The sequence below is a fragment of the Podarcis pityusensis genome, assembly GCF_964106645.2.
Source record: "Podarcis pityusensis genome assembly, chromosome: 2".
NCBI classification, from domain to species: Eukaryota; Metazoa; Chordata; class Lepidosauria; order Squamata; family Lacertidae; genus Podarcis; species Podarcis pityusensis.
Window position 1 is genome coordinate 63,643,704 of NC_138029.1, and position 23,179 is coordinate 63,666,882.

At 44.0% G+C, this 23,179-nt stretch overlaps 1 protein-coding gene across 4 annotated transcripts in view; it reads right to left on the reverse strand.

Annotated features, from left to right (window-relative positions):
* Positions 1-19,709, reverse strand: part of CAMK2A (calcium/calmodulin dependent protein kinase II alpha) — a gene marked incomplete at its 3' end in the record, with an annotated part of 118,426 nt that extends 98,717 nt beyond the window's left edge. For 2 of the 4 annotated variants that reach the window (XR_013981974.1, XM_080991394.1), the window contains exons 1-2: positions 19,371-19,709; positions 161-255 (exon numbers count right to left, since the gene is read on the reverse strand). Coding sequence is in view for 2 of the 4 variants with exons in the window: in XM_080991394.1 (XP_080847520.1) it covers positions 161-255; positions 19,371-19,432 (157 nt within the window). The remainder of the gene's footprint in view (positions 1-160; positions 256-19,370) is intronic. The other 2 variants (XR_013981975.1, XM_080991395.1) reach the window with 2 other exon arrangements.
* Between the last annotated feature and the right edge of the window lie 3,470 nt (positions 19,710-23,179).

Below are 23,179 nucleotides of genomic sequence, written 5' to 3' on the forward strand. Positions count from 1 at the left end.
TGAAAATGTGTGCCTAGACTTGTTCCTTTAAACATGTGCTTGTAGCAATTGTCACCACATCAGTTCCCAAAGCATGTAAAAATATATAAGTGCCGTTCACTGCAGCACACAGGTCTGAGGAATCCCTTTCCAACATGTAGTAAGATCAGGCAGCACCTACCACGAGCTGAGAGCTTCTTGGTGTTTATGATCTTGGCAGCATATTCTTGTCCTGACAACACCTTCACACACCTCCTGACAATTGAGAAAGCACCTCTGTTGGAGAGAAGAAGAGAAGAGAGGGAGAAACCCCCAATACATGAGATATTTGCCGAATAAAGTCACGTACCCCACATGCCTACATGTTTAAAAGTGGGAATGTTCAAAAGAACATTAGGAAGAGCCAGGCTGGTGGAGGCAAAAGGCCCATGCACAGTCTAGCATCCTGATTCCCACAGTGGTCCTCTGGAAAGCCCACAAGCAAGACAAAAAGGTAACAGATGTGTCCTCTGATCCTGGAGGTAGTATAAAGCCATCATGATCCGTTGTCATTGATGCTCCTTTTTTATTAACAGCACATTAAAACCTAGAACAGAGGTTTTCAACCTTTTTGGGTCCATGGCTCCCTTGACCAACTACATTCTCTCTGTGGCACCCCTGGGGGGCTCAGGAGCCCATTTAGGTCACCCCTTGCCTGCAGAGCTGGCAGCCCCTCACCCCTTTTTGAACACCTTCCCTTGTGGGGAAATCTCTCTTCTCCCCTCTCCTCGCCGCAGCTGCTGCCCCTGGTCTCTGAGCTGCACACACACACACACATCCCGCCGCCCCAAAGAGAGGTGCCTCCTCCCACTACCCCACTGGGGCCTGAGAAGCACCCCCTGGCCAGCCCCAGAAGCACCATTCGCCCTGGGAGTTTGTAGCCAGGGCTACTGCAACAAACAGCTGTGCAAGAGATGTGAGAGGGCATCAGAGGAGGGAGGGAAGGGAAGGGAAGTGAAGAGGGACAGAGGCCAATGTTGCCTGCAGCACCCCAACCATCATTCAAGGCACCCCAGCACACTGATTGAAAACCACTCTTCTAGAGAATGGTCAGGTGTTTAGAAGGAAGATTGCAGCAGTTCATCCTTTTCTTATGATAATCCCTAATCTTAACCCCTACCCCCTTCAATCCCCTTCACCAAAGCACTCTTCCCCCCCTTTCTCCCCCTTTGCCACAGCTGCCAAATCTTAGCTCTGCCTCTATCTTCAACACATTGCCTACCCCAAATGAGTGCCATTTCCTATCTCTTTGACACATTCTGAGTGGGGGGGGGGATGGGAAGAACTGGCTGTTTTACATATGTATCACATTAGTTTCATGACCTTCATAGACTTGTAGAGTCTGAAGGGACCACAGGGATAATCTAGTCCAGCCCTCTGCAACCCTCTTTTGCCCAATACTCTAAGGCTGAAGTGGAAATTGATAACTAGCTTGAGTAGAAACACTGGGGTGAGGTGAGGGGTGGGGATTTTCCCAACAGAGAGGTTCAATGTGCATTAGATCCACTTAGGGAAGCTTTCCCAATCAAATGGCATTTGAAAGAAAAATCAGCAATGTGGATGTAATAAAGAAAAAAAATCCCTGTTATAAAAAGTGACAAATTGTCTCCTTCATTCAAGCATTTGGCATGTTTCCCCTTCCAATTTTTCACATTGTCTTCTCCCCCTTCCCCCTGAATAGTGACTTTTTCCACTGGTGGAAAGCATTAAGCACCTTCTGTCTTATCAAATGTCTCTTGGTACAAATGGCAGTCAGTGCCTGCCAATAATAATGCATTTTAATGAAGGAAAGATTGACACCAATGCAGTTTTTGTGCAAAAGACCCAACTTGAATCTGATGTTGCTGAAATTTTAAAACATGACCTGGTGGCAAAGATTATAGTGACAGCAGCTACAAGGGCTAAAATATTCTCATGTTATAGAAATAGAAACTTGCATTCTGCAGTCTATATAAATTGTGTCAGGTTAAGAAAATTTGCATAGGCTTGCTTATTTCATATAATTTCTTTTGTGCCTGTTAGTCAAGCAGGCCTGGCCGATATATTTTTCTGTCAGAGGCAAAGATGGTGGTGTCCTCCACTCCATGCATGGAATCCAATTGGGTTGACAGCTGAATCCTATTTCAGCACTGGGGATGAGGCAACATCCTCCTCTGTACCTGGGGACAGATGTCTAGTTTAAGGTGTGCAAGGAAGGCTTGTCTAGGGGACTCGGGGAGTGGGGGTGCCATATTTCTGTAATTCCCAAATTTGTGGATATTGGGGGTTTGTACTACCTTCTGGCTTAAAGCACACACAAGTTCAAGCTTTGGACATAAAACTTGTACCCCACCCCATAACCCTAACCACACGTATACAAAACTTGCTTTATTTTTTGCATCCCTTTGGGATCCTAATTGTTGTGACAACTTCACTGCACCACAGTCTTTTATGGGACTGGTCGTTTTCATTTATTAGGCTAGTACATCCACAGAGAAGGAATGCTCCATAGAGAAGCAAGAGCTGGTTAAAGACAGAGCCCTTTAAGCTCTGCTAAGAAGATGATGATTTGTGATGCCACCAGGCTTCCCACAAGTGAAACTGTATTATGAAACATGCTTCCTACAGGATGCTTCCACACCAGGCATGCAGTTCATATCCTGGTGGATTTGTAGATGCCAAGACTTCATTGACCCCTGATGGTAAACATTAAAGCAGAGGTGAAGAAGAATGAAGATGTGTGTCCTTTTCTCCTCTTCATGGGCAGCTACTTTTCAACCAGAAAGCAAAGCTTTGACTTTTTCAACCTTGACCTGACCAGTGTCATCTACCTACAGGGAGAAGTGGCCTGCTAGTTTCTAAAACAGCTTGGCTTCTCTTAATCTGAGCCTCCTCTGCAGAAATAGAAGAATCACCTTACCGAGTAGAGTTAACTACCTCTTGCTAGTACTTAGTAGAGGCAAAGGAGGAAATGAGACATGCTGTGAAGGTACGCTTATATTCATTGCCTGGGAAATAAGATTTGCAGCGGGAATCTTGTCATTTCTTGGCTCTGTGGTGCTAAAATTGAATGGTAAGGTGCTTCCGTATGTGAGGTTTAAACTGGCGCTTGCATTTCCCACAAAAATATCACTCCTGGAAAACCCTACAGCAACCTGTGTGTAAATTCAGGCTAACCTTCACTCTATTCCTCTTCATACTTTGCATTAACAATATTCACATGTGCACAAATGGTATGGGAGAGGCCCACAGAGACAGGTGTGAGAATGCTCTTAAGGAAAAGAAGACTTTGTGCCTAATTAGATACTTCACCCTTCTTGTTTTTTATTATGCCTTTCACCACTTATAATAAACAACTTGTTTCAGGCCCTAGCCACTCGGGTGGCAGATATGACATTGAGTTGGATCCTTAGTTTAATTGGATGGGGGGTGTCCCACCCAAAGGGATCAGTATATCCCCTTAAGGTGATTCTGGGGAGATGCTTCTGTTTGGGTGCCCCGACAGGGCCTGATGGGCTACAGCACCCCCAAATAGTGATTTTGGAGGGGTTGCCCTGATTTGATGCATGTTATAGGGTGCTACTTAACTTTAGTTAACCTTGCCAAAAATCAACCAGCAGTCAGGCTGGTTAAGTCAAGATACACACCCAATGCCTAGGCCAAAAACTGCTGACACCTGTAATCAATAAAGTTGTGGCCTGTTTAAATCCCATTTTGGTTGTCCTGTGCTTATTGCCTCTACATCTTTCCTTGGCCCCACTGCTTGCAGCTCCACTGCACCTGGGCCTGCAAACCAGATTCCTGATGAATCTCAAGGAGCTCAGAACTGAAGCTATACTTTCTGCTTGACTGAGGGAAACTGAGGCATGGCTCATACCAGCCAAGGGCATAAAGTAAGCAATGCTGGGACTAAAACCTGCCTGAGGGCCACAACTGCTGCCTTGCAAGCTCTTCTCCCTAAGCTGAAGTGTTAGTGCTGTAAAAAGGCACCCTTTGCAGAATAAACAAAAACAAAAACTACTCATGGGTCCAGCAACTGATAATGGTGTCACAGAATGAGCCTTGGTGATCCCTGGCTTAGATTAAGCAGTGATGGTACCACAAGAGTATCCTACTTGCCATTCACAATGTCTAGGGATCTGCATCCAGGGGGCAATGGAAGGTGGAGGTAAGTGGGTGTTCACAGTGCCACTTACTCCACTTCCATTGCGCTCCCATGGCTGATTTTTGAAGCCACATCCACACAACTGTATTGAACCTGTAGTTTCTTGACGAACACTGTTGTCTCATGTGTCCCCCCGCCCCCGTCTCAAACCAGGTTCAATCCAATTAGACAAGTGAATGTGGAGTAAGCAGTAATGTGAAATTACCCTAACAGTCGCTGCACTGGCATAGATGAGTGCAGGCGACAGCCTAATGAACAGAAGAGCTGGAGGGGTGGGGAAACCTAAGAGAGGCATCCGGGGGACACATCCCTGCCACCTCTCTTACACAAACAACTCTCTGCAAATGTGGTTTGAAATGCAGTGCAGGGTGGTGGTGCAGGAATAACCTCGCTGCGTTTCATGTGGGGGTCTCTCAAGTGGGGCCTTTATGATGCAGAGGTCTCATTCTGCACTCTGGGGGCTGGAGACAGAAAGAACTAAAACGGGAGAAGGAGTAAGTCGCTTTTTTAGACATTGTACACAGTAGGTATAAATCATGGGTCCCCTATTTGAAATACCCCCAAGTGTGATGTCTGCATGTCTTGTCTCCCTAATAGGCCCACATATCAGAGGCACCCTTCTCCCCCCACCCTTCTCCCCCCACCCTGCACCCAGTTTCCATTTAGTCGGGAAATAATCACGCTCCTTTGTATCTAGCGCTATTTCTGCCAAATCTATTCCGCCTGGAGGGGGTGGGCATAGGAATTACAAATATCAAGAGCAATCTCTCCCCACAGCAAAACATATATAGAGAAGGAAAAGAATAAACACAGGAAAGGGGGCTCCAGAGCCTCTGAGGAGAATGGAGAGTAACTGATTTTCCCGGTGGGGTGGAAGGATGAGGGCAATTTGGGCATGAATATGAATCTTTAGTCAAATAGGAAAGCGGCAGGGTGTGAGGAACAGAAGCAAAATGTTCATTGAAATTCACGTAGCAAAGCAAACCCACACACAAAGGGCCCCTGCTAGAAACCATCGTTCTGGGTCACATGGCAGTCAGGCCTGGCAGTGAGCGAGGTTTGGAAAAAGGAGACCCTTCTGGAAGAATTAAGGTAGCTGTACTAACTATACAGAGGGGACTGGGGCTGAATACTTGCCGGCTGTCTTTGCTGTAGGAGCCTGAGAATTATTCTTTGCTTGTGTATGAAGTGGACTATTAATATCTCATTCACCCAGAGGGCCAAGGGCTTAATTTGGACGAAGGGAAATAAATGTTGCATTTCTTCTCCACAGAGGGGCCCACCAATCCATTCTCGGTCCTGAAGATTTTACTTTTATGTTTCCCTTCCCTGCGCTTTTGTCTTAATCGCATCTGCTTTCCCAGCAGCAGGAGAGGGGGATGTGAGAACAATTCCCTGACAATTTCTCCACAACGGGCTCCAGTACCTGGCTAGGGTAGGAGGGCAAGTGGGTGGAAGGAAAGATGGCAATCTTTTAATACCCGCAGAGCCTTTGCAAGTATAATAAGCTGTGCATGAGACTGCAAGTTGCCTGCCTCCATGTTCTTGTCATAGCTGCTTTGCTCCAGTTTAACGCAGCGCTAGGCTTGGCCATGTCAAATTCTGATTCAAATTCCCTCTCAGTTCTAAAGCTCATTGTGGCTGTATACACGTGATAGCCTTAAAGCACATGGGAAGCACATTATTTCCCTCAAAGAACTCTGGGTCCTGCAGTTAACCTCTCACCGAGTTGCAATTCCAAGCAACCCTTAACAAACTACAGCGGCTGCAAAGCTTTGAGCTTCTCACAAGTATACACACTCTTTTTTCTCTTGGAACCTTCCATGTGTTCTATACACAGTGACTGACCCAGAACTACCGCCTTCCACATCCTGGTGCCCTCCAGATATTTTGGACTACAACTCCCATCCCATCAGCCCCAGCCAGCCTGACCTGAATACAGCAGTTCCAAGTCTCCCCTCCCTCTTCTCTCGCTCTGAATGTTTACAACTGGGGATGCAATGATGCAAAATGATGTTATCATCATGGCACAAGTTTCCCCCACCCGCCCCACGTTACTGGGGAAGCTTCGCAGAGCTCTAGAGCTATTCTACCTCCCCCCCATCTCCCAATGGGGTATTTGGCCCAGATATCTAGAACAGTGTTAACAAACAATGTAGATAGGATTTCAACAAAAGAAAGCAAATAAAGCAGCATTTACAGAACTGGGGGTGGGGTGGGAGGGGAGCCCCCAACAGCCCATCTGCCACAGGTTTCTCAAACTTACAGAGAGTCCCCTAGATAGCTGGAGACTAGTTGCTATGGCAATGCAAATTATCACTAAGAAAGAAGCTCTGGTGGAAAAGAATAGTCTTCACCTCTGCTATACAGGATGCTTCCAGGCGGGAGTTTATTGTGGACTCGCTGTTGCTCAACCCCATGACATCATTGTCATCAAAATGCCAGCCTCTCTCTCTCTCTCTCTCTCTCTCTCTATATATATATAAATGATCTGGATTTCCCCTTACCATGGAAAACCCGTTAAGCAAAAACAATCCATTTTATATATATATGTCTGCAGCCACTGCAGACTCCACCCCCACAGGTGTGAATGAAATTCAGCATGACAGACTGAATTTTGCTCAAAAAGACACCGTTCCATAACACAACAGGTACTGCAGTCTGGAAGAAATGTTAGAAAATGGGACAGAAGCACTAGCATTAGAACCAGGAAAGCCAAGACAATATTCCCCACATCGGAATTCATCTGCAGTCTAACCACCATGTATGATTTGTGCAAGCAAATCAGGATGGATTCTGAATAAACAGGTCACCCGAAGGTCTCTAGCTCACTCACACTGTGTGATCTCCCAAGCCCTGACACTGCTAGATCATCACCACTGCATGCTCCTCACCATTTCCTCCCACCAAGCTCAGCAACCCATCCATGGTCAAGCCTGCAAACCCTGCCCTGCCTCTAAGCAATGGATCCTTTCCAGGTTTCTGGTATATTTTAAAACATGGGTCTGCACCATGCATTTAAAGTACATTAGTGGTTCAACCCCACCCAGGGACAGCTGTGGGTGGGATTCCTGCATTGCAGGGAGTTGGACTAGATGACCCTCGAGGTCCCTCCCAACTGTACAGTTCTGTGATTCTACGATCTGATGCACATTTAAAGCACATGGCTTCCCCCAAAGAACTATAGTTCATAAACAGAGCTACAATTTCCCACATCCTTAACAAACTACAGTTCCCATTAATCTTTAGGGGGAGTCATGTGCTTTACATGTGCATTGGGTGTACTCTAAATGTATGCTGTGAATCTGTCAATAATACAAACTGTTAAGGGTGTGAATACTACTACAGTGGTACCTCGGGTTAAGTACTTAATTCGTTCCGGAGGTCCGTTCTTAACCTAAAACTGTTCTTAACCTGAAGCACCACTTTAGCTAATGGGGCCTCCTTCTGCTGCCATGCCGCCGGAGCACGATTTCTGTTCTCATCCTGAAGCAAAGTTCTTAACCTGAGGTAATATTTCTGGGTTAGCGGAGTCTGTAACCTGAAGCGTATGTAACCTGAAGCCTATGTAACCTGAGGTACCACTGTATATTTGAAGATTATTGAAAACTGCTGATGGGGAAACTCCCATACCCTTTAGATCTGTCATGTAGTCACACCTATGCCTACCATTATCCAATTTGTTTAGGTGGGGAGTCACACTGAAAGCTGCTCCTTACTCAAGTAGCTTGAAATCAGAGGTGGCAGGTGAAAGGTAGATGTTTGGATGAAGTGTGCACATAGCAATCTGAGCACTGCAGGTGCCTGTTAACAAAGGAACGTGCATGGGTGTATGTGAGGGAGGAGGAAGTGGCTGGCTTAGGAAGCATTCTCTGAGTATTATGTGTATTTCAGGGGAACCAGTGTCTCCTTTGGATTAGACAAGACCATGATGTGCAGTACAACTGTGTAACCTTGTTCTATTAAAATTGAGACACGCCCCAATGAACAGGTCAGATATAATGAAAGGGATAGGCAAGCTTCATGGAAACTGTAGTTTGTTTGTTTTTTGCATTTCCCCTTCTCTCTGGCTAACTGCTCTCGTTATCACTAAGCATTCAATGCATGCTACACGTGCAGCACACACACACACACACACACACACACACACACACACACTGGACTTCTTGTGAGCAATATTCAGCTTTTCCTTTTTGTACTGTATGCAGGACCACCTCACAACTTCACAAATTGCTCAGGAGCAAATGCTTGAGACACCAGTGTTCTCAAGGGGTACCAACAAAGGAACCTGTGGCCCAGGCATTCTCCATGTGGTACCTGTAGGCACACATATATCCACAAAGGCCTTCTGTATTGCCTGGAGGGTCCCCTTCCCCCACTCCTTCTCCCCAATTAGTCCTGAAAGACAACTAATTAGTCTTCTGTTCTGCAGCCCTGCTTTACACTTCACTGTCAAACCAATGGACTAGGACCTGGGAGAGTAGTGTTCGAATCCCCACTCAGCCATGAAGTTCACTGGGTGACCTTGGGCCAGTCACCATCTCTTAGGCTAACCTACCACACAGGGTTGTTGCGAGGATGCAATGGGGAGGAGAAGAACCATGTACATCACCTTGAGATCCGTGGAAGATAAATGTGGTATGTAAATGCAATAAATAAATAAACAAAAAATCAGTTCAGTTGATGGATGTTGCACATAATACGGGTGTTTGCTTGTTAATAAAAGATCTGTTCTACATTGAATCTGGAACTTCATGCTGAAGACAACACGTAGTACCAGGAATGATATACATTGTGTGAAAGTGCTGTGGAATATTTGAGGGATCTGCACGCTTTATCTCTCTCATGTAAGGCAGCTGAACAAAGGAGGAGGAAGATGTTTGAGTATGAAGAACAGAGGAAGAGCGGAGTGATATTGAGAGGAAAATCGCAGCTTTAAACTTTGTCAGGGGTTTGAGCAGTTTAAAACAAGGTTTCAGTACAGCAAGAAAGAAACTGGGAAAGAGTCTACAGTATTACGTTAGCTTCTTGGTGTTAGTTTCTGTGTTGTATCCATTTCTGCTATTTCTTGTTTAACCTTTTTTAAAAAAAATAACCCTAAAATTCCATATCCATTCAGACCTCTCCCACCACTTCCCATTCTCAGTGACCTTCCGTTCTAGCTCCCATGCCATGGCATGGCCACTACGGCTCTCATGCTCCTCTGCCACACCCTGATTTCACGCAAATCCAGGATTTTGATGTAGCATTACAAATCCTTCAAGGGGAGCCATGTGGTGACACTCTTACATTTTTATTATATAGTAAGATTGGAACTGTCTTTCTCTTTTCTTTCAAAGGTTGTGTGCGCACATGTTCAGGAAGGAACCAGAAGGACATGTGTGCAAGAGCATATTGCGTAGAGTTCTGTGTACCATGGCTGGGATTCACTGTGTCCATATTTCAGTTTGCATGTAGGTGGTTGAGTGGGTGATGCATCCCTGCTGGCATTCAGACACGCATAAAGCTTGACAGCAAGTAGTGCTCACATGAGCCCCCCCTCCCCGCAAATATATCCCTTCATTCAGCCTTCACTACGATCATGCACATTGTACAAAGGCGGTCTGTAGAAGAGAGCAGAGATGAAAGACCAAACTAGATTTGCCGTTAAATACAACTTTGGTTTTGTTCTTTTAAAAAATGCATATGACATCCACCAGGATGGCTGATAATTATTGGGATCACTACAAGTCTCTGATTCTATGATAAGTGGAGAGGAGGAGTTTAACAATTTCCTCCCCAGCTGCAGCCCTGAGGAAAATCCATTCTGAACCTGCTATTTGCATTGGGAGGAAATCCCCAGTTGGCACCAAATTTGGCTGGTCCAGAGTTATCCATAAAATCCCCTTCACTCCTATTACACCCACACTTTCCTTCCTCAATATGATTCAGTATGATTCTATGAGAACCAGTTGCCACCATTGCATATAGAGAAAGCATCTTTTCACAGCTGATGTAAATGAGCATCTTGGAAGTGCCTCTTCCCCATAAGTCCAATGGGGAAAATATGTCCATTCTCTCTCTCTCTCTCTCTCTCTCTCTCTCACACACACACACACACACACACAGAGTAGCATCTGATTTGCCACTGCTGGAAACTGAATGTTGAACTACATGCAGCTTTGGTTTAATTTGGCAAGCGCAGCTTTAGTCATAGTATTGAAAGATAACGTTGGTAATCATCAGCAGTGTTGATCCACTCATACGATTATGGCTCATGTCTCTACAGGAAAACAGCTCTCTACGACTATGCAAAATAGACACACACAAACACACACACACACACATTCAGCCAATGCTATAAATGCCTTGCTGTTGATGGTGTCATGAATATAAGCCCGTCGTCTGAAAGCAAAAAATGCTTGAAATATATTATTTATACAAGGTCAGGATACCTGCATTTGACACTCATGGTTGAATTTCCAAGAAGCAGGTTCATGTGGTGTGGGAAACCTCAGGCCTGTGGCCCTCCAAGCCTCTCTATCGGGTCCTCAGGACTCTTCCCCACACCCTCCCCAGAGTCACACACCCTCTCCAGGGCACCAACGCTGCTTTGCACCCTCCTTGACTGGAACGTGTCGTTGAACTGCCTTTTGCCTGCCTGGATTCAGAATAGAGAGGGTGTGTGTGATGAAACCAGCCGGCCTTCTGTACAAAGATAATTTTTACTTCCTTTTTCTGTTCTGACTAATTTTGCCTCTGGCCCTGCCCACCCCTGGCATGTGGCCTTCAGGACATGGTCCAAAAGGGAATGTGGCTGCAAAAAGTTCTCCGCTCGTGAAGCAAAAGTTTCTAAGGTGTTTGGAAAGTGCTGTTTTTGTATTGGTACCTCTTTGTTCTGGATCAGCAATGCCCATGCAACCTGCACCCCCATCTTCTCATTCCTGAAACAGGGGAGGTGAGGATGTAAGTGTACCAGCGAGGTCTGAGAGGCTCTTCTCAGCTGGGTTACACGTTTCCAGGAGATTCATTAACCAGAATGCCTACATGCTTTGAGGATGTGCAATATATTTCCCTCTGCTACAGTGCAATTTATATTCATATTTACATTTGTGTGATATTTTTATACTGCCCTTCCACCATATTCCTGGGGTGCTTTACTAAAGCGGGGGTAGCCAACTCATTGTTGGACTCCGATCCCCATCAGCCCCAGTCAGTACGGCCAGTAGTGAAGGATGATGGGAGCTGTAGTCTAACAACACCTGGGAGGAACTACCGGTACCTTGGCTACCCCAGACAAAAAAGAACAAGGCAATGAAAATACTAAATAAATAAATAAATAAATAAGCCATGTAGGACATTTGTTGAGAACTGCACCCTCTCATCATCATGGCACAACTTGAGCAAACCAAGGCGACCAGTTACGGGTGCCTTTCTAAGGTGATGGAGGCCACACAGTATATAACTGAAGAACCACTGTGGCCCAGTGGTAGACTAGGGCTGGATCTATACTCACTCTTTAAACATTCTTAGAACGGTGTTGTTGATATCATTCTAACAAAAAGGCGTCTTGATTTCTTTTTGGTTCCTTTTCTACAAGGCCGACCCACTTATTTCATGGGGAGAACTCTACAGCGCTCTCTGGTGTCACATTTTAATAATACATTATTGACGTTTTAAAAGAACGTCGTTATCATAACCCTTTAAAAACTCACTTTTAGTGTTACGAGTGTAGATGAGTCCTATGTCTAGTGGGGACCAGACTCAGGTTTCCACTCAGCTATGAAGCTCACTAGATGAGCTTGGGCCAGCCACTATGTCTCAGTCTGCCCAGCCTCTCAGCCTCTTGTAAACATATTATAATGCCAGGGGACAGAAGCTCAACATGGTGATGTTGAGCACCTTCGAAGACAAACAGGAAATAAATGCAAAGAACATGCACTCTGGCTACTGGAAACAATATAACTGAGCTCCCTTTGTCTGAAAAGTGGCAAAGGATGTTTTGGCACACCATGTTCATGAATAAACTTACTTATCAGAAGAGGTTTGGGGGGAAGTAGCCAACTGTCAGTGGGAGGAGAGCAGCTTCTGCCTCAATTTTAATTTCTGAGTGCATGCAGGTCCCTGCCACACAGGCAGCAGCATCCCTGAGGCAAAAAGAGCTTCCTTCCCCACAGTTCTTCACACTTGTGAGCCTGTGAGGCCACCTGCCTGCCTCCCACTCCTCCTCCAAACCATTTTCAGGGCTTATCTCCCTTCTAGAAAGAAAAGTGTGGGTTGGGAAATTTCTCCCCTTCTTATTTGTTCAGCAAATCCTTTCTTTCCCCCTGCAGCTCTGGGAATGAAGGGCCTGATTATATATTGTCACATGATAATTCCACTCAGCCACTTCTTTTGCCTGCTCATGGGGGGGGGGGTGAACTCAAAGAACTCAGACAGAGGCGTTCTGCTCTTTTTCTTTGCCTCTCCAATTCCCCGCAGCCCTGCCCCTTTCTGTGCCCCTTCTCCATCTTCTTTGCCCCTCCCCAACCCTCTTTGGGACTGAGTATTCTTACAATTCCATGACAAACAGTAGGGTGGAAAGCATCTGCTTCCATCAGGTATCAGCTCGTGCATTCAGAGCGATCGATCAATGGCATTTTCCCCCAGGAGAAGCTAGTTTTCCCTGCCTCACTAATGATAAGAGCTGCCTCTCCCAACCTGCTGCGCTCTGAAATGTTTGGGACTACAACTCCCTGCCCAAATCATTCAAAGATCACCAGGTCAGGGAACTACTGGGGTTTTGACCATACTATCAAATTTTCGAGTGATGCAAGAAAACTGAATTCTGGAAATGCTGCCTTCACATTCCCGGGGTGGGGGGAGGCCAGTTTAACTAGACCCACTCAGTAATGCTAGCATTGAGAAGGATATTCCTGGTGTGGTGTCAGCTCTTCCCTGCATTTTAATTATCACCATTCCCCATGCCTCAAAGGAAAAAGCAAGTCTTATCTTCTAGTTTTGTTCTAAGGATGGGAGCATTGTGACCTTGCGCAATCAAAGGCTCTGCTAAGTGTCAAGATGTATAATAAAAAGTAGTGGCCATCGAAAAGATAATGCTGCCAAACACACCAGTGGATTATTGTAACAGGAATAATTCCTTCAAAGGGAATTTCTGTAAATAGGGATTCAGATTGATGTAAAAAAATAATAATCCTGCTGTAAAACACCAAGCAGTTGTATAACACTTTACGCAATGAAAAACTCCTTGCTGAACAGCGCAAATCATGGTCTCCCCCCCCTTAACATAGAGGATATTTGATACAAAAAGGTCATGGATGACATTACATTTTCCATACATGACATTAAGTCAGACCTTACAACCATTTCCCCCCCACATCACAAGTGTAATTTACCGAAACATATCATTTGAATTTAAAAAAACTGCATTGAAGACATAGTTTGTAAAAAAAATTAAACTCTATCATGCAGTTTTCAAAAGCTAAGAAATAAAAAAAGATACTACAAATAAAAATGTAACCTCCCCCCGAATATTGTGTTTTAAAGAATCTAAAAGATACTAGATTGTGTGTGTGTGTGTGTGAGAGAGAGAGAGAGAGAGAGAGAGAGAACAAAACCAAATTATAAGGAGCTTCTCCAGGCTCATATTTTATATGTTCTCCAGTTCCTCTCTGAGGCTTCAGTAAATGTTCAATATTACAATGGTAAGTTCCGTTCCAAAACCTTTCAGAGTTTTTCAAGAGCGCCAACAAGTGTGCCAATGGGGTGATCTAGTGCACATTGTTCACTTAGGTTTTCAAAATCTTTTGGATGACGTCCCTCTCCAAAAAGCTCCTGAGAAGGCTTAGCAGTCCTGGGACAGGAGGAGAGGCCCTCCTAGGCTTCAGTAAAGAACCAGAAGCAAAAAGGAGGAATAAATGGACAGTTCCATGCTAGAGATCATTAGGAAAAGGATCAACGAATAAAAACATCAAGATTGCAATGCCTTTAAATAAACCTATGGTGTGATTGCACCTTGGAATACCTTGTACTACTGTTTCCTGCATCTCACAAAAGTGCATTGTAGAGCTGGAAAAGACATAGGAAAGGGCATGCAAAATGATCATGAGAAAGGGTTACAACTTTGGGGGCCCTATAGATTGGGGGGAGGGCAGGAGAGTAATGGAGGAACGTGATAGTTGTGTATAAAGTATGTACAGTATAGAAAAATTATTGTTATTATTATAGAGATATTCCCCACTCCCTTTCATAATGCTAGAACTTGAGGTCATGTAAATGAATCTGAATGTCGGGAGATTCAGGGCAGACAAAAGGAGCTGCTTCTTCACACAGCTCATAGCTGAACTACAAAATTCACTTTCACAATATGTGCTGATGGATGTGCTGATTTAGATAGCTCTAAAAGTGGATCAGAGAAATGCATGGAGGAAATGGGGATCAATGGCTATTGTTGTCATGATGGCCATATACCACCTCCAGGTGCCGGTTGCCGAGGAAGAACAGCTGGGGAGCACCATTGCTCTTAGGTTCTGCTTTTGGGATTTCTATAGTCCTCTGCTTGGCTACTGTGGGAAAGAGGATGCTGAAGAGGCCCTTGAACATAAGGGTGTTCTTGTGTTTTTACAGTAATTTTAATATTGATTTACTGGCTAAAAGGTGTGCATTTCTGCTGGTCACAACACCTGGGAGCTAATGATATGGAATTCCATGCTCTTTAATTATCCTGTGCTTTCATACAGTGCATGTGGACCATTTGGAGCTGGACCATAGGTGCATCTAGAAGATGCATGATGCTGGTCTTAACCATATATTGATATTATTGCAAACTGGAACTACAGAGCTTGAAGGGACCAAAGGGTAGTTTCATCACTGCTGGTATAACCAAAGAGGAAGGGATACAAATCTTAAGAAGAGGTATCAACCTGTAGGAGAATTGGGCGCTGCTGGCGCATTTTAGTTTGTGAGCTATCTGTGTTTACTACTCTCTTTGCACCAGCAATAATCAAGGAGGAGACATGGCACAATCCCCTTGGGGGGTGATGATTCAGATGTGCTGATTCAGCATTCTGAAGACTTGCAGCTCACTATGACCAAAAGTTCTGTGGCAGAACATCATATGCTCAAAGTGTCCCTTACGCCTTTCTAATCTCTCACTGAAAACACCACTGTATTCAAATTACTGTTTTCCTAGGAAGTTCACTCCATTACTGATCAGATCTTAATTTAGAACAATGTTCTTAATGGTTAACTTAAAATGACATTAAAACCATTCAACATAGCCAGGTAAAGATAGATATATGATAGATAGAACGTCATGTTTTGCTACCAACAGTTCTGTTTCATCTGGCACTGGAAAAGCTGCCCTCAGAATTTGACGGAGTTATTGTGTGTCTCAATATACTGGAAGCCTCTCCAATGAGTAAGACTGAATTCAAATTTGGTTGTTCCGTACCAATGAAAGCTCTACACTTTGGCTACCTTTACTTGATATCAATTCTGAAAATTCTTCTTTCCATGGCCAAACAGTAGGGTTGCTTGGTTCCAACTACTACTACCACTAATAATAATAATATTATGTTGGATTGGTGGGATTTTTCTTTTGCTTTGATTTTGGACAAAAAAATTACTTTAACCAAGGGTGCTTCCACACAACCTGTTTACTACACATTCAGCCTGATTTGTTTACAGGGAGGTTAAATGATATTGCATCTAAGTGTTATTCTGAACTTTCCTTAACACAAAAGGTCTGGTCCTTTGGGGAAGTGGTTTTGCAGTGCAAGAGCTCCCAATCAACTCTCACTGTGGAACCTGAATTTGCCAGTATGCAACTGAATCCCACCTGGAGACAGTGATGTTCCAAGAATAATTTTTCAGTCCAATTTAAGACAAACATAAATATCAAACGACAGTATTTTATATGCTGAATATATTTCCTTTCTCAAGTCACTTTGTTCCCCACAGGACCCTGGAAAGGTACATAATCGGAGGTATTTCACTCCGTCTCCACCAGGGGCAGCATACTCACAAGTTCCTTTTCATTGCTTGCAGTCTGCCAAAATGTACTTTGCTTTCTCATCCTGGACTGCCTTTGTCTTATATAACACAAATAGCAACCTCCACACACCACATCTTCCAACTAACATACACTCCATATAGCCAGTGGTGTGTTAGATCTGTTAAACAGCTATGTTTTAGGAGCGCTGTGGGGAGAATGAGAAATGCCAAGTCTACTCCCTTGGTGCTGCCATCTTTATCCTGGTGGGATTTGCAAGCCCATTATTTCTTCATTGTGTGAATCTAGAATATAATAAGCGGGGGCATGGGGGATGTGTTCCCTGAAAGAGCTATATTTTTGTTACACATTTACTCAATATGAGAAGGGTGTGACATTAGGCATTTCCACAAAAACATAATGCATGTTAATAATGCTAATGATGACGTAGCCAAAATTTATTGATAGTAGCCCAGTACTCAAAATAATCTCTTGAAACAAATAATTTGCATACCAGTGGATCCTCTGTGAGTAGTTCAGTTTGAGGACTAGGACATGAGTTGCCTCAGTATACGCATGGATAAGCTTTTAAGATGCAAATAACATTCTTTGGGGTTTGCTTGTGTTTGGAAGAAGGTGCCCGCCAAACAAGCCCCTTCATGTCTAGTAAAAACAATCTCTGACAGTGTCCTACATAAGAGTACGCTCTGAAATATCTTAGGATGAAGATATGCATAACCTTGTGCCTCAAGTTAAACAAAACCTCTCCAGCAAATCCCACTTGTTTTGGCTTTCTTCCTGAGGAAGTGGCCATCTTGCAACTGTGTTGAGTAACATGTAATGCAATATCCAGAAAACATTTTAACAATGTGGCTCACTGCTCAAAAGACTATGGAAAACAGTGGGTGAAGTGTGCTTTGGACAGATCCGCCAGACAGAGACATATTCCATGCAACACTTATCCTTTCCTTCCTGCGTCACAGTCAATAACATTCCACAACCAAAGGCACATGCAGACTTCCATGGGATCCTGTGTGACACCCACAATCTCCTCCTAAGCTGTAACAGAGGAGGAAAAATGGAAGTTCTGCCACACCCTTCTGACCATAGGAATGTTTCAGTGAAGTGCTGGGTGAAGTGACAGGGAACGAGCCAGGATCCAACCTGGTGAGGGGAAAAGTCAGTAATGGATGCTGACCATACCAAACTGTTGTGAGGTAACCAAAGATAGCCAGCTTTTTTATTTTTAACCTGAATTCTCACACTGTTGGAACACTGTGCTCTCTCTTTCTGAGCCAGGTACCATCTAAACGCTGCTCCTTACAAGCTCTCCATCCAATTCAGTGACTCTTGTGAACACTTCACAGACTCACAGCCATTAGCACCCCTCAAAATAGTGCCTGCATGAGGGCTGGGGGTGATGTTAGAAAGCTTCCCGAAGAAACAGGTTTGAGTCTTTCCCAGGTGTCAATTAAGAAGGAATCGTACTCATCTTCTGGACTGAAATAAAGCTTTGCAGAGATCTGGCCACTGACTCATCACTCCGCCACCTATGCATGATTCAACAGCCCAAATGTTTGTGAAAATAAATGCAATGTCTGGTGAACAACATCTAAATATGTTCCCTGCACAAATGCATATGTGCACACACATCAGAGGGGTGCACGTACCCTGCTAGTTTAAACAGGTTCAACTTCTATGGAGTTGACTCTTACTGAATTTATCCCACTTTGTCCTGTTCTCCGCTTTAAATTGCATGTGCTAAACCACATGTGTTAACACATGAGTCTAATTTCCTCTACCACCCCTTCTCGAATCTTGTTTGCCGTGAAGATATCCCCCAGTGCAACTAAATGCATCCAAAATTCCAGGTACTTGCATGCAAACATTTATACGTATGCAAAGTACCACTGTGTGGACTTGGAGAAACACGAATGCCAGCAAATAGACACACCTACATATTCAAATCAGGGGCACATATTCACAATACGTTGCAAAGACAGAAAAATGCCAGCACAAACAAGAGGATCTCCAACAAAGGATTATTTATACAGACACTTAGGATTGTCAACGTGTGTGGAGAAAAAGCACATAAACACACAAAAATCCATAAATGCTCACTATTCGAGGATAATTTATAGGAGATATCTTGAACATCTAAATGTCTCATGAACAAGTTACATATCTATAGATATAGATATACAGACACACATATACAAGGCACACTACTGACACATGAAAGATATATGCATTGCCTGATATGCATCTAAGATACTTGATCATGTAGAGTGAATTCTCACATTCTTTAAAGTGAAGTGCATATGCAAAGTGAAACAGATATATAAATTCACACATGTGGCCATATGCACACAAACACACTCGGAACAAGAGATATGCAAGCTGACTGCAAAAGAGAGGTGCAAACCTAGCTGTGCATGCAAAGATGTGGTTTAATATGCAAAACTATACACTGTCACATCTGTTCATTACAGTCTCAAAAACCCAACTGGCATTCTCTCGTTCTGTTTCTATTGCATACCTGTGAGTGTTTTTACACACAGGTTTCAGGGTTCTCTCTAAAACTGTCTCACCTGAAAAGAGGATTAAGGGAATGTAAGGAACGGGGCAACTGCAATCCAGGGCTGCTTTATAAATCACCAGTCCTTCGTTCCCTGGGAAGACAGCGACTTCCCCGGAAAGTTGTGCTTTGCGAGGCAAATCAAGCACATCAACTTCCCCAAGAAGAAAGTGGCACTTGGCGTAATTATTTTAACCAGGATCCTAGTGCCCTTGCCCTCTTCCGCTGGGTCATCTCAGAACTACAGATAGCAACACAAGTACAGTATACACACACACAGCAAGTGCGAACGATGTTAGCAAGCGATTTTAACACTTCCCACACTGATCTCATTGCTTTACAAAAGTGGAGGAATATGGAACCCTTATTTTATCAGCAGACTGAAAAAAATGTTTTGCCAGCTCCAAGACTGGCTCTCCTTTCCTGGAAGCCCCCCTCCTGCCCTCTTTAAAGCCTACATTTCCCTGCTCTCCTGCGAGTTTGTTTTATTGTTCACTCCGTTGCCTTTTCTCCCCCCCCCCTCCCCCCGGGATGCCAGCTGTTCCCATTCTGGCTGATGCCTCCATCCCCCCCTCTGACTCCTCAGTCCAGTACTCTCATTCATTTCCAGTACAATCCCTGCCCCCAAAACACACACACTGTATCTGTCTTAAACTTACTTCCCCAGCTCTTCAAAGAGCTGGTATTCTTCCGTGAACCGGGTGCAGGTGATGGTTGCCATCCTGGATGGTGACTGCCTCCCCTGGCGTGAAGTTTTACACAAACACCTCTCCTCTCTTGAGCACGCACTTTCTCGTTTTCCTCTTCGCTCCTAGCGCTCTCGCCTTCTCAGAGGTAAATAAGCGAATATGTATGATTGACAAGCCTGGAGATAATGATGAGGGCAATTTGTCTTCTCAGCCTCACAAGCCTTCGTCAGCATCCAGTTCTCCATAGCAACCACCTCTGGAACGCCCTGGTTTTGTTGCCTGGGTAACTGCTTCCCAAACACCTGCTTCGCCCGCTACTTTGCAGCTCTCTAACGCCCTGACTCTGTCACTGTGAAAACTGCATCCTTAGCCAGAAAACAGAAGATGACTTGAAGGAGAAGACCATATATATATATATATATATATAGGCAAATTAAGTCAAGCAACTGAGAATTAACTGGGGCAAAAAGGTTACTATGGAAACTGCAGTTTCCACATTACAGGATGGTCTCTGGAAAGACAGGATGCTGTTGCCCTGGCAACTGCATCTTATTCTCCAGAAAGACAGGTATTGCTGCGTTGCCCGGGCAACTGCAATACTTTCAAGGTTTAAAGGAACATTATGCTTCCTTCAGCCACAGCTACTTTTGGGGAAGATATAAGGGGCTGCTTCTGAAGGCACCTGTGAGACTTACTTAGTACCATTAGAATGGGGTGCCTTTAAAGGGATACACTATGGTTTTTGAATAAATCAAGTATAAAGCAGTCTGAATTTTTCCAATTCCTGTAGGGGGAGCAGCTAAAACTAATTCAGAATCTACAAAACCTTCTGGAAAGCAGCAACAGAGCTTTATTCCCAGTAGGGTGTCTGGCCCAGATTTCATGCACTTTCTGTTTCTGCCATTGGAACTTAGAAAAAGGAAAAGGGGAAAAAAAACATTTCCTGAGGAGTGGGGGAGGAGAGAGAGAGAGAGAGAGAGAGAGAAAACAAGAACAGCATGATACAGTAGTTAGTTATATGCAGCTGCTGATGAGGAAAAGTATCCTGATGGAAGGACAGGTTGCCTAGCAGACATCAGTCCTTGCGTGGATGTGATTATGGAGTGTGGGCTGAGTTAAGGATGCCGGAAAAATATGCCTACATTTTGAGAGCCATATCTTCTGCCAATAACCCTGAAATCCTCCCTCTCTAGCAGTTGGGAATGCAATGAGCCAGCCTTTTCGCATATTAAAAGGTCGCCCACACAGGAACAAACATATTAAATATGTTTAGGCTTTTCCACATCTTTGTAATGCTTGTGAGAACTATTTTATATTAACTGTCCTGAGTTGTGTGGCAAATGCTTGCTTATTTCTAGTTTTCATATTATTATTTTTCAGCATTTCCATCCATGAAGGTATGTAATCAAAGGATGTGCACACATGGCATTTTATTTTAGAGTCCATGGAAACTGAGCATTCCCCCCCCCAACTAGTCCACACAAAACCTAGACCTGTTGCTTGTTTTCCCCTCCTAAAAAACACTTCTTGACAAACTGGTTTCATTGCAAAAATAAAAGCTTATTGCAGATTGCTTCTGCATCACAACCCACAGCATAATTGGTAGTCTTCAGCAATGGGGAGTGTATCCTCACCTGCCCAATGATATGGTTGGCGGTCATATACCAAGATTGCAAGGGGATAATTTTCAAACAGGGTTTTTTCCATAGTACCCACACCCAACTGTCTGCATGGCAGGATCTCCAGTACAGTCAATCTATACTGAAAGCAGCATGTTGAGGATGAGCATGAATGACTGCATAGCAAGAAAAATTACATTTCTGCGCTACAAATTGGTGTGTACACAGCCAAAGAGCAACCAATGTGGAGTTATTTCCTTTTCATTCAGATACTAAATTCTGCTGCTGGGCTTCTCGTTCTTATACAGTGTTGTATTTTAAAATCAAAGTGCCCCCATTTCCCAGCAAGTTATCTTATTGGCAGACTTTGAAAGAGACAAGAATTCATCATGCTCAGTGGTAGCCATGCTCCAGCAGAGACTACAGGCATTAAATGTTCCAGATGCTGTACTGCCTACATTAGATCCATTCATTGCTCCAGATCAGGATTCCAAAATGCTCTAATCTAAGCAGCATAGACTTGTCCGTGCCAGGACTTGCAGAGAATTCTGGGAGGAAGAACAGCAGTCTGTATAGGTATGAGCAAGCAAAGCACTGTACTAAAAAATAAACCTCTTCACTGAACAATCAAGGTTTCAGTTTGTGTTCCTATTTCTAAGAGTTCCAGGCCTCTTAACTCAACAGATGCTTGCACATTAAGAAATATTTCTTTCGTAAAACAGTGACAACAAACTCAGAGATTTATACTCAGAGCTTTGTGGTGTTCACAAGTACCGGAAATGATGCAAAGCATTGTACTGGCTGCAGAAATCAACGTTCTGACCTTTAATATTGAAAGAATTTTTCTAGACCTCATGATGTCATGAGTTGAGCTTGAAAATGTGTGGGCAATGTCTGGCGTAATCTTTGAACCCAGAAAGGGAACAGTAGAGGTTCTATTATTAGACAGCTTTCCTTGAATAACACCACATTACTATGACAAACAGACACAGTATACCAAGTGTGAAGGAGTGCCCTTGCTAGAGGCAATGGAAGTAATCACCCTCTCCTGTTGTCGCTGTCCTGCAACTGCTATTAATGGTGCAATCCTGTACATGTTTAGTCAAAAGGATCTGTCACTGAATGCAATGGAACTTATTCCTAGGTAAGTGTGTACATGATTGCAGCCTCAGCTGTATATTGCCTTTGAACTTGCACTGGTAGCTATTAATAATCTTATCTTCCAACCAGATAGCTCAGGTAGAGCATGAGACTCTTAATCTCAGGGTTGTGGGTTTGACCCCACGCAAAAAGATTCCTGCATTGCAGGGGGTTGAACTACATGACCCTTGTGGCCCCTTCCAATTCCATAATTCTGTGATTCCATGAATTTGCCCAATTCTCTTTTGAAGCCATGTAACCTAGCTAGTGGGCATTAATAGACCTTGCAGCAGCAAATTCCACAAAATAAGCATGTATTGTGTGAGGAAGTACTTCTTTTTGCCCGTCCTGGATCTATTGCCAATCTATTTCATTGGATGATCCTGGGTTCTAGTATCATGTTTTTCTCCACACCATACATACCTTTATAAACTTCCATCCTGTCCCATGCATGAATCATGGAAAATCAGCAAATAGATACACGTGGGTTTAACAGACATGTTTCATGCTACTTACAGAATTCACCTTTCCTTGACACGGAATTTTGATCCAAGTTATTTCTTTAAGTGAAGACACACAGGGTGAAAACTAGGGTGAAAGGCAGACAGGCCATTGCAGTTGCAGCCTGATCCAAAATGATTTCATCACTAAGGAAGCATGCCACTTACATTCCATTCTCAAACATCTGCAGGTGTCATAGTGACCAGAGCAGTTCTGGACAATTTGTTAGCAGCCAACATTATTCTCAGTAATGCTAAGAAACAAACTACTGCTAGTGTGGACCACCCCACCCCCATTTTAGAGGTTTTGCACCCCGTTCTGTAGGTATGGTAAAGTAAAGTGGGAAAGCCGCAGAACTAACTAGGCTGAAATCAAGTCCCAAGCCACAGTGCTTTTCTGCAGCAGGGAGAGAAGGAGGTAGAGAAAGTGGACCAGAGTGGGGTGGGGTGCTAAGGTAGATGGAGAAGGATAGTCAGAAAGAATAAGATGGGGGAGAAGGCAATCCTGAATGGCTTTCCA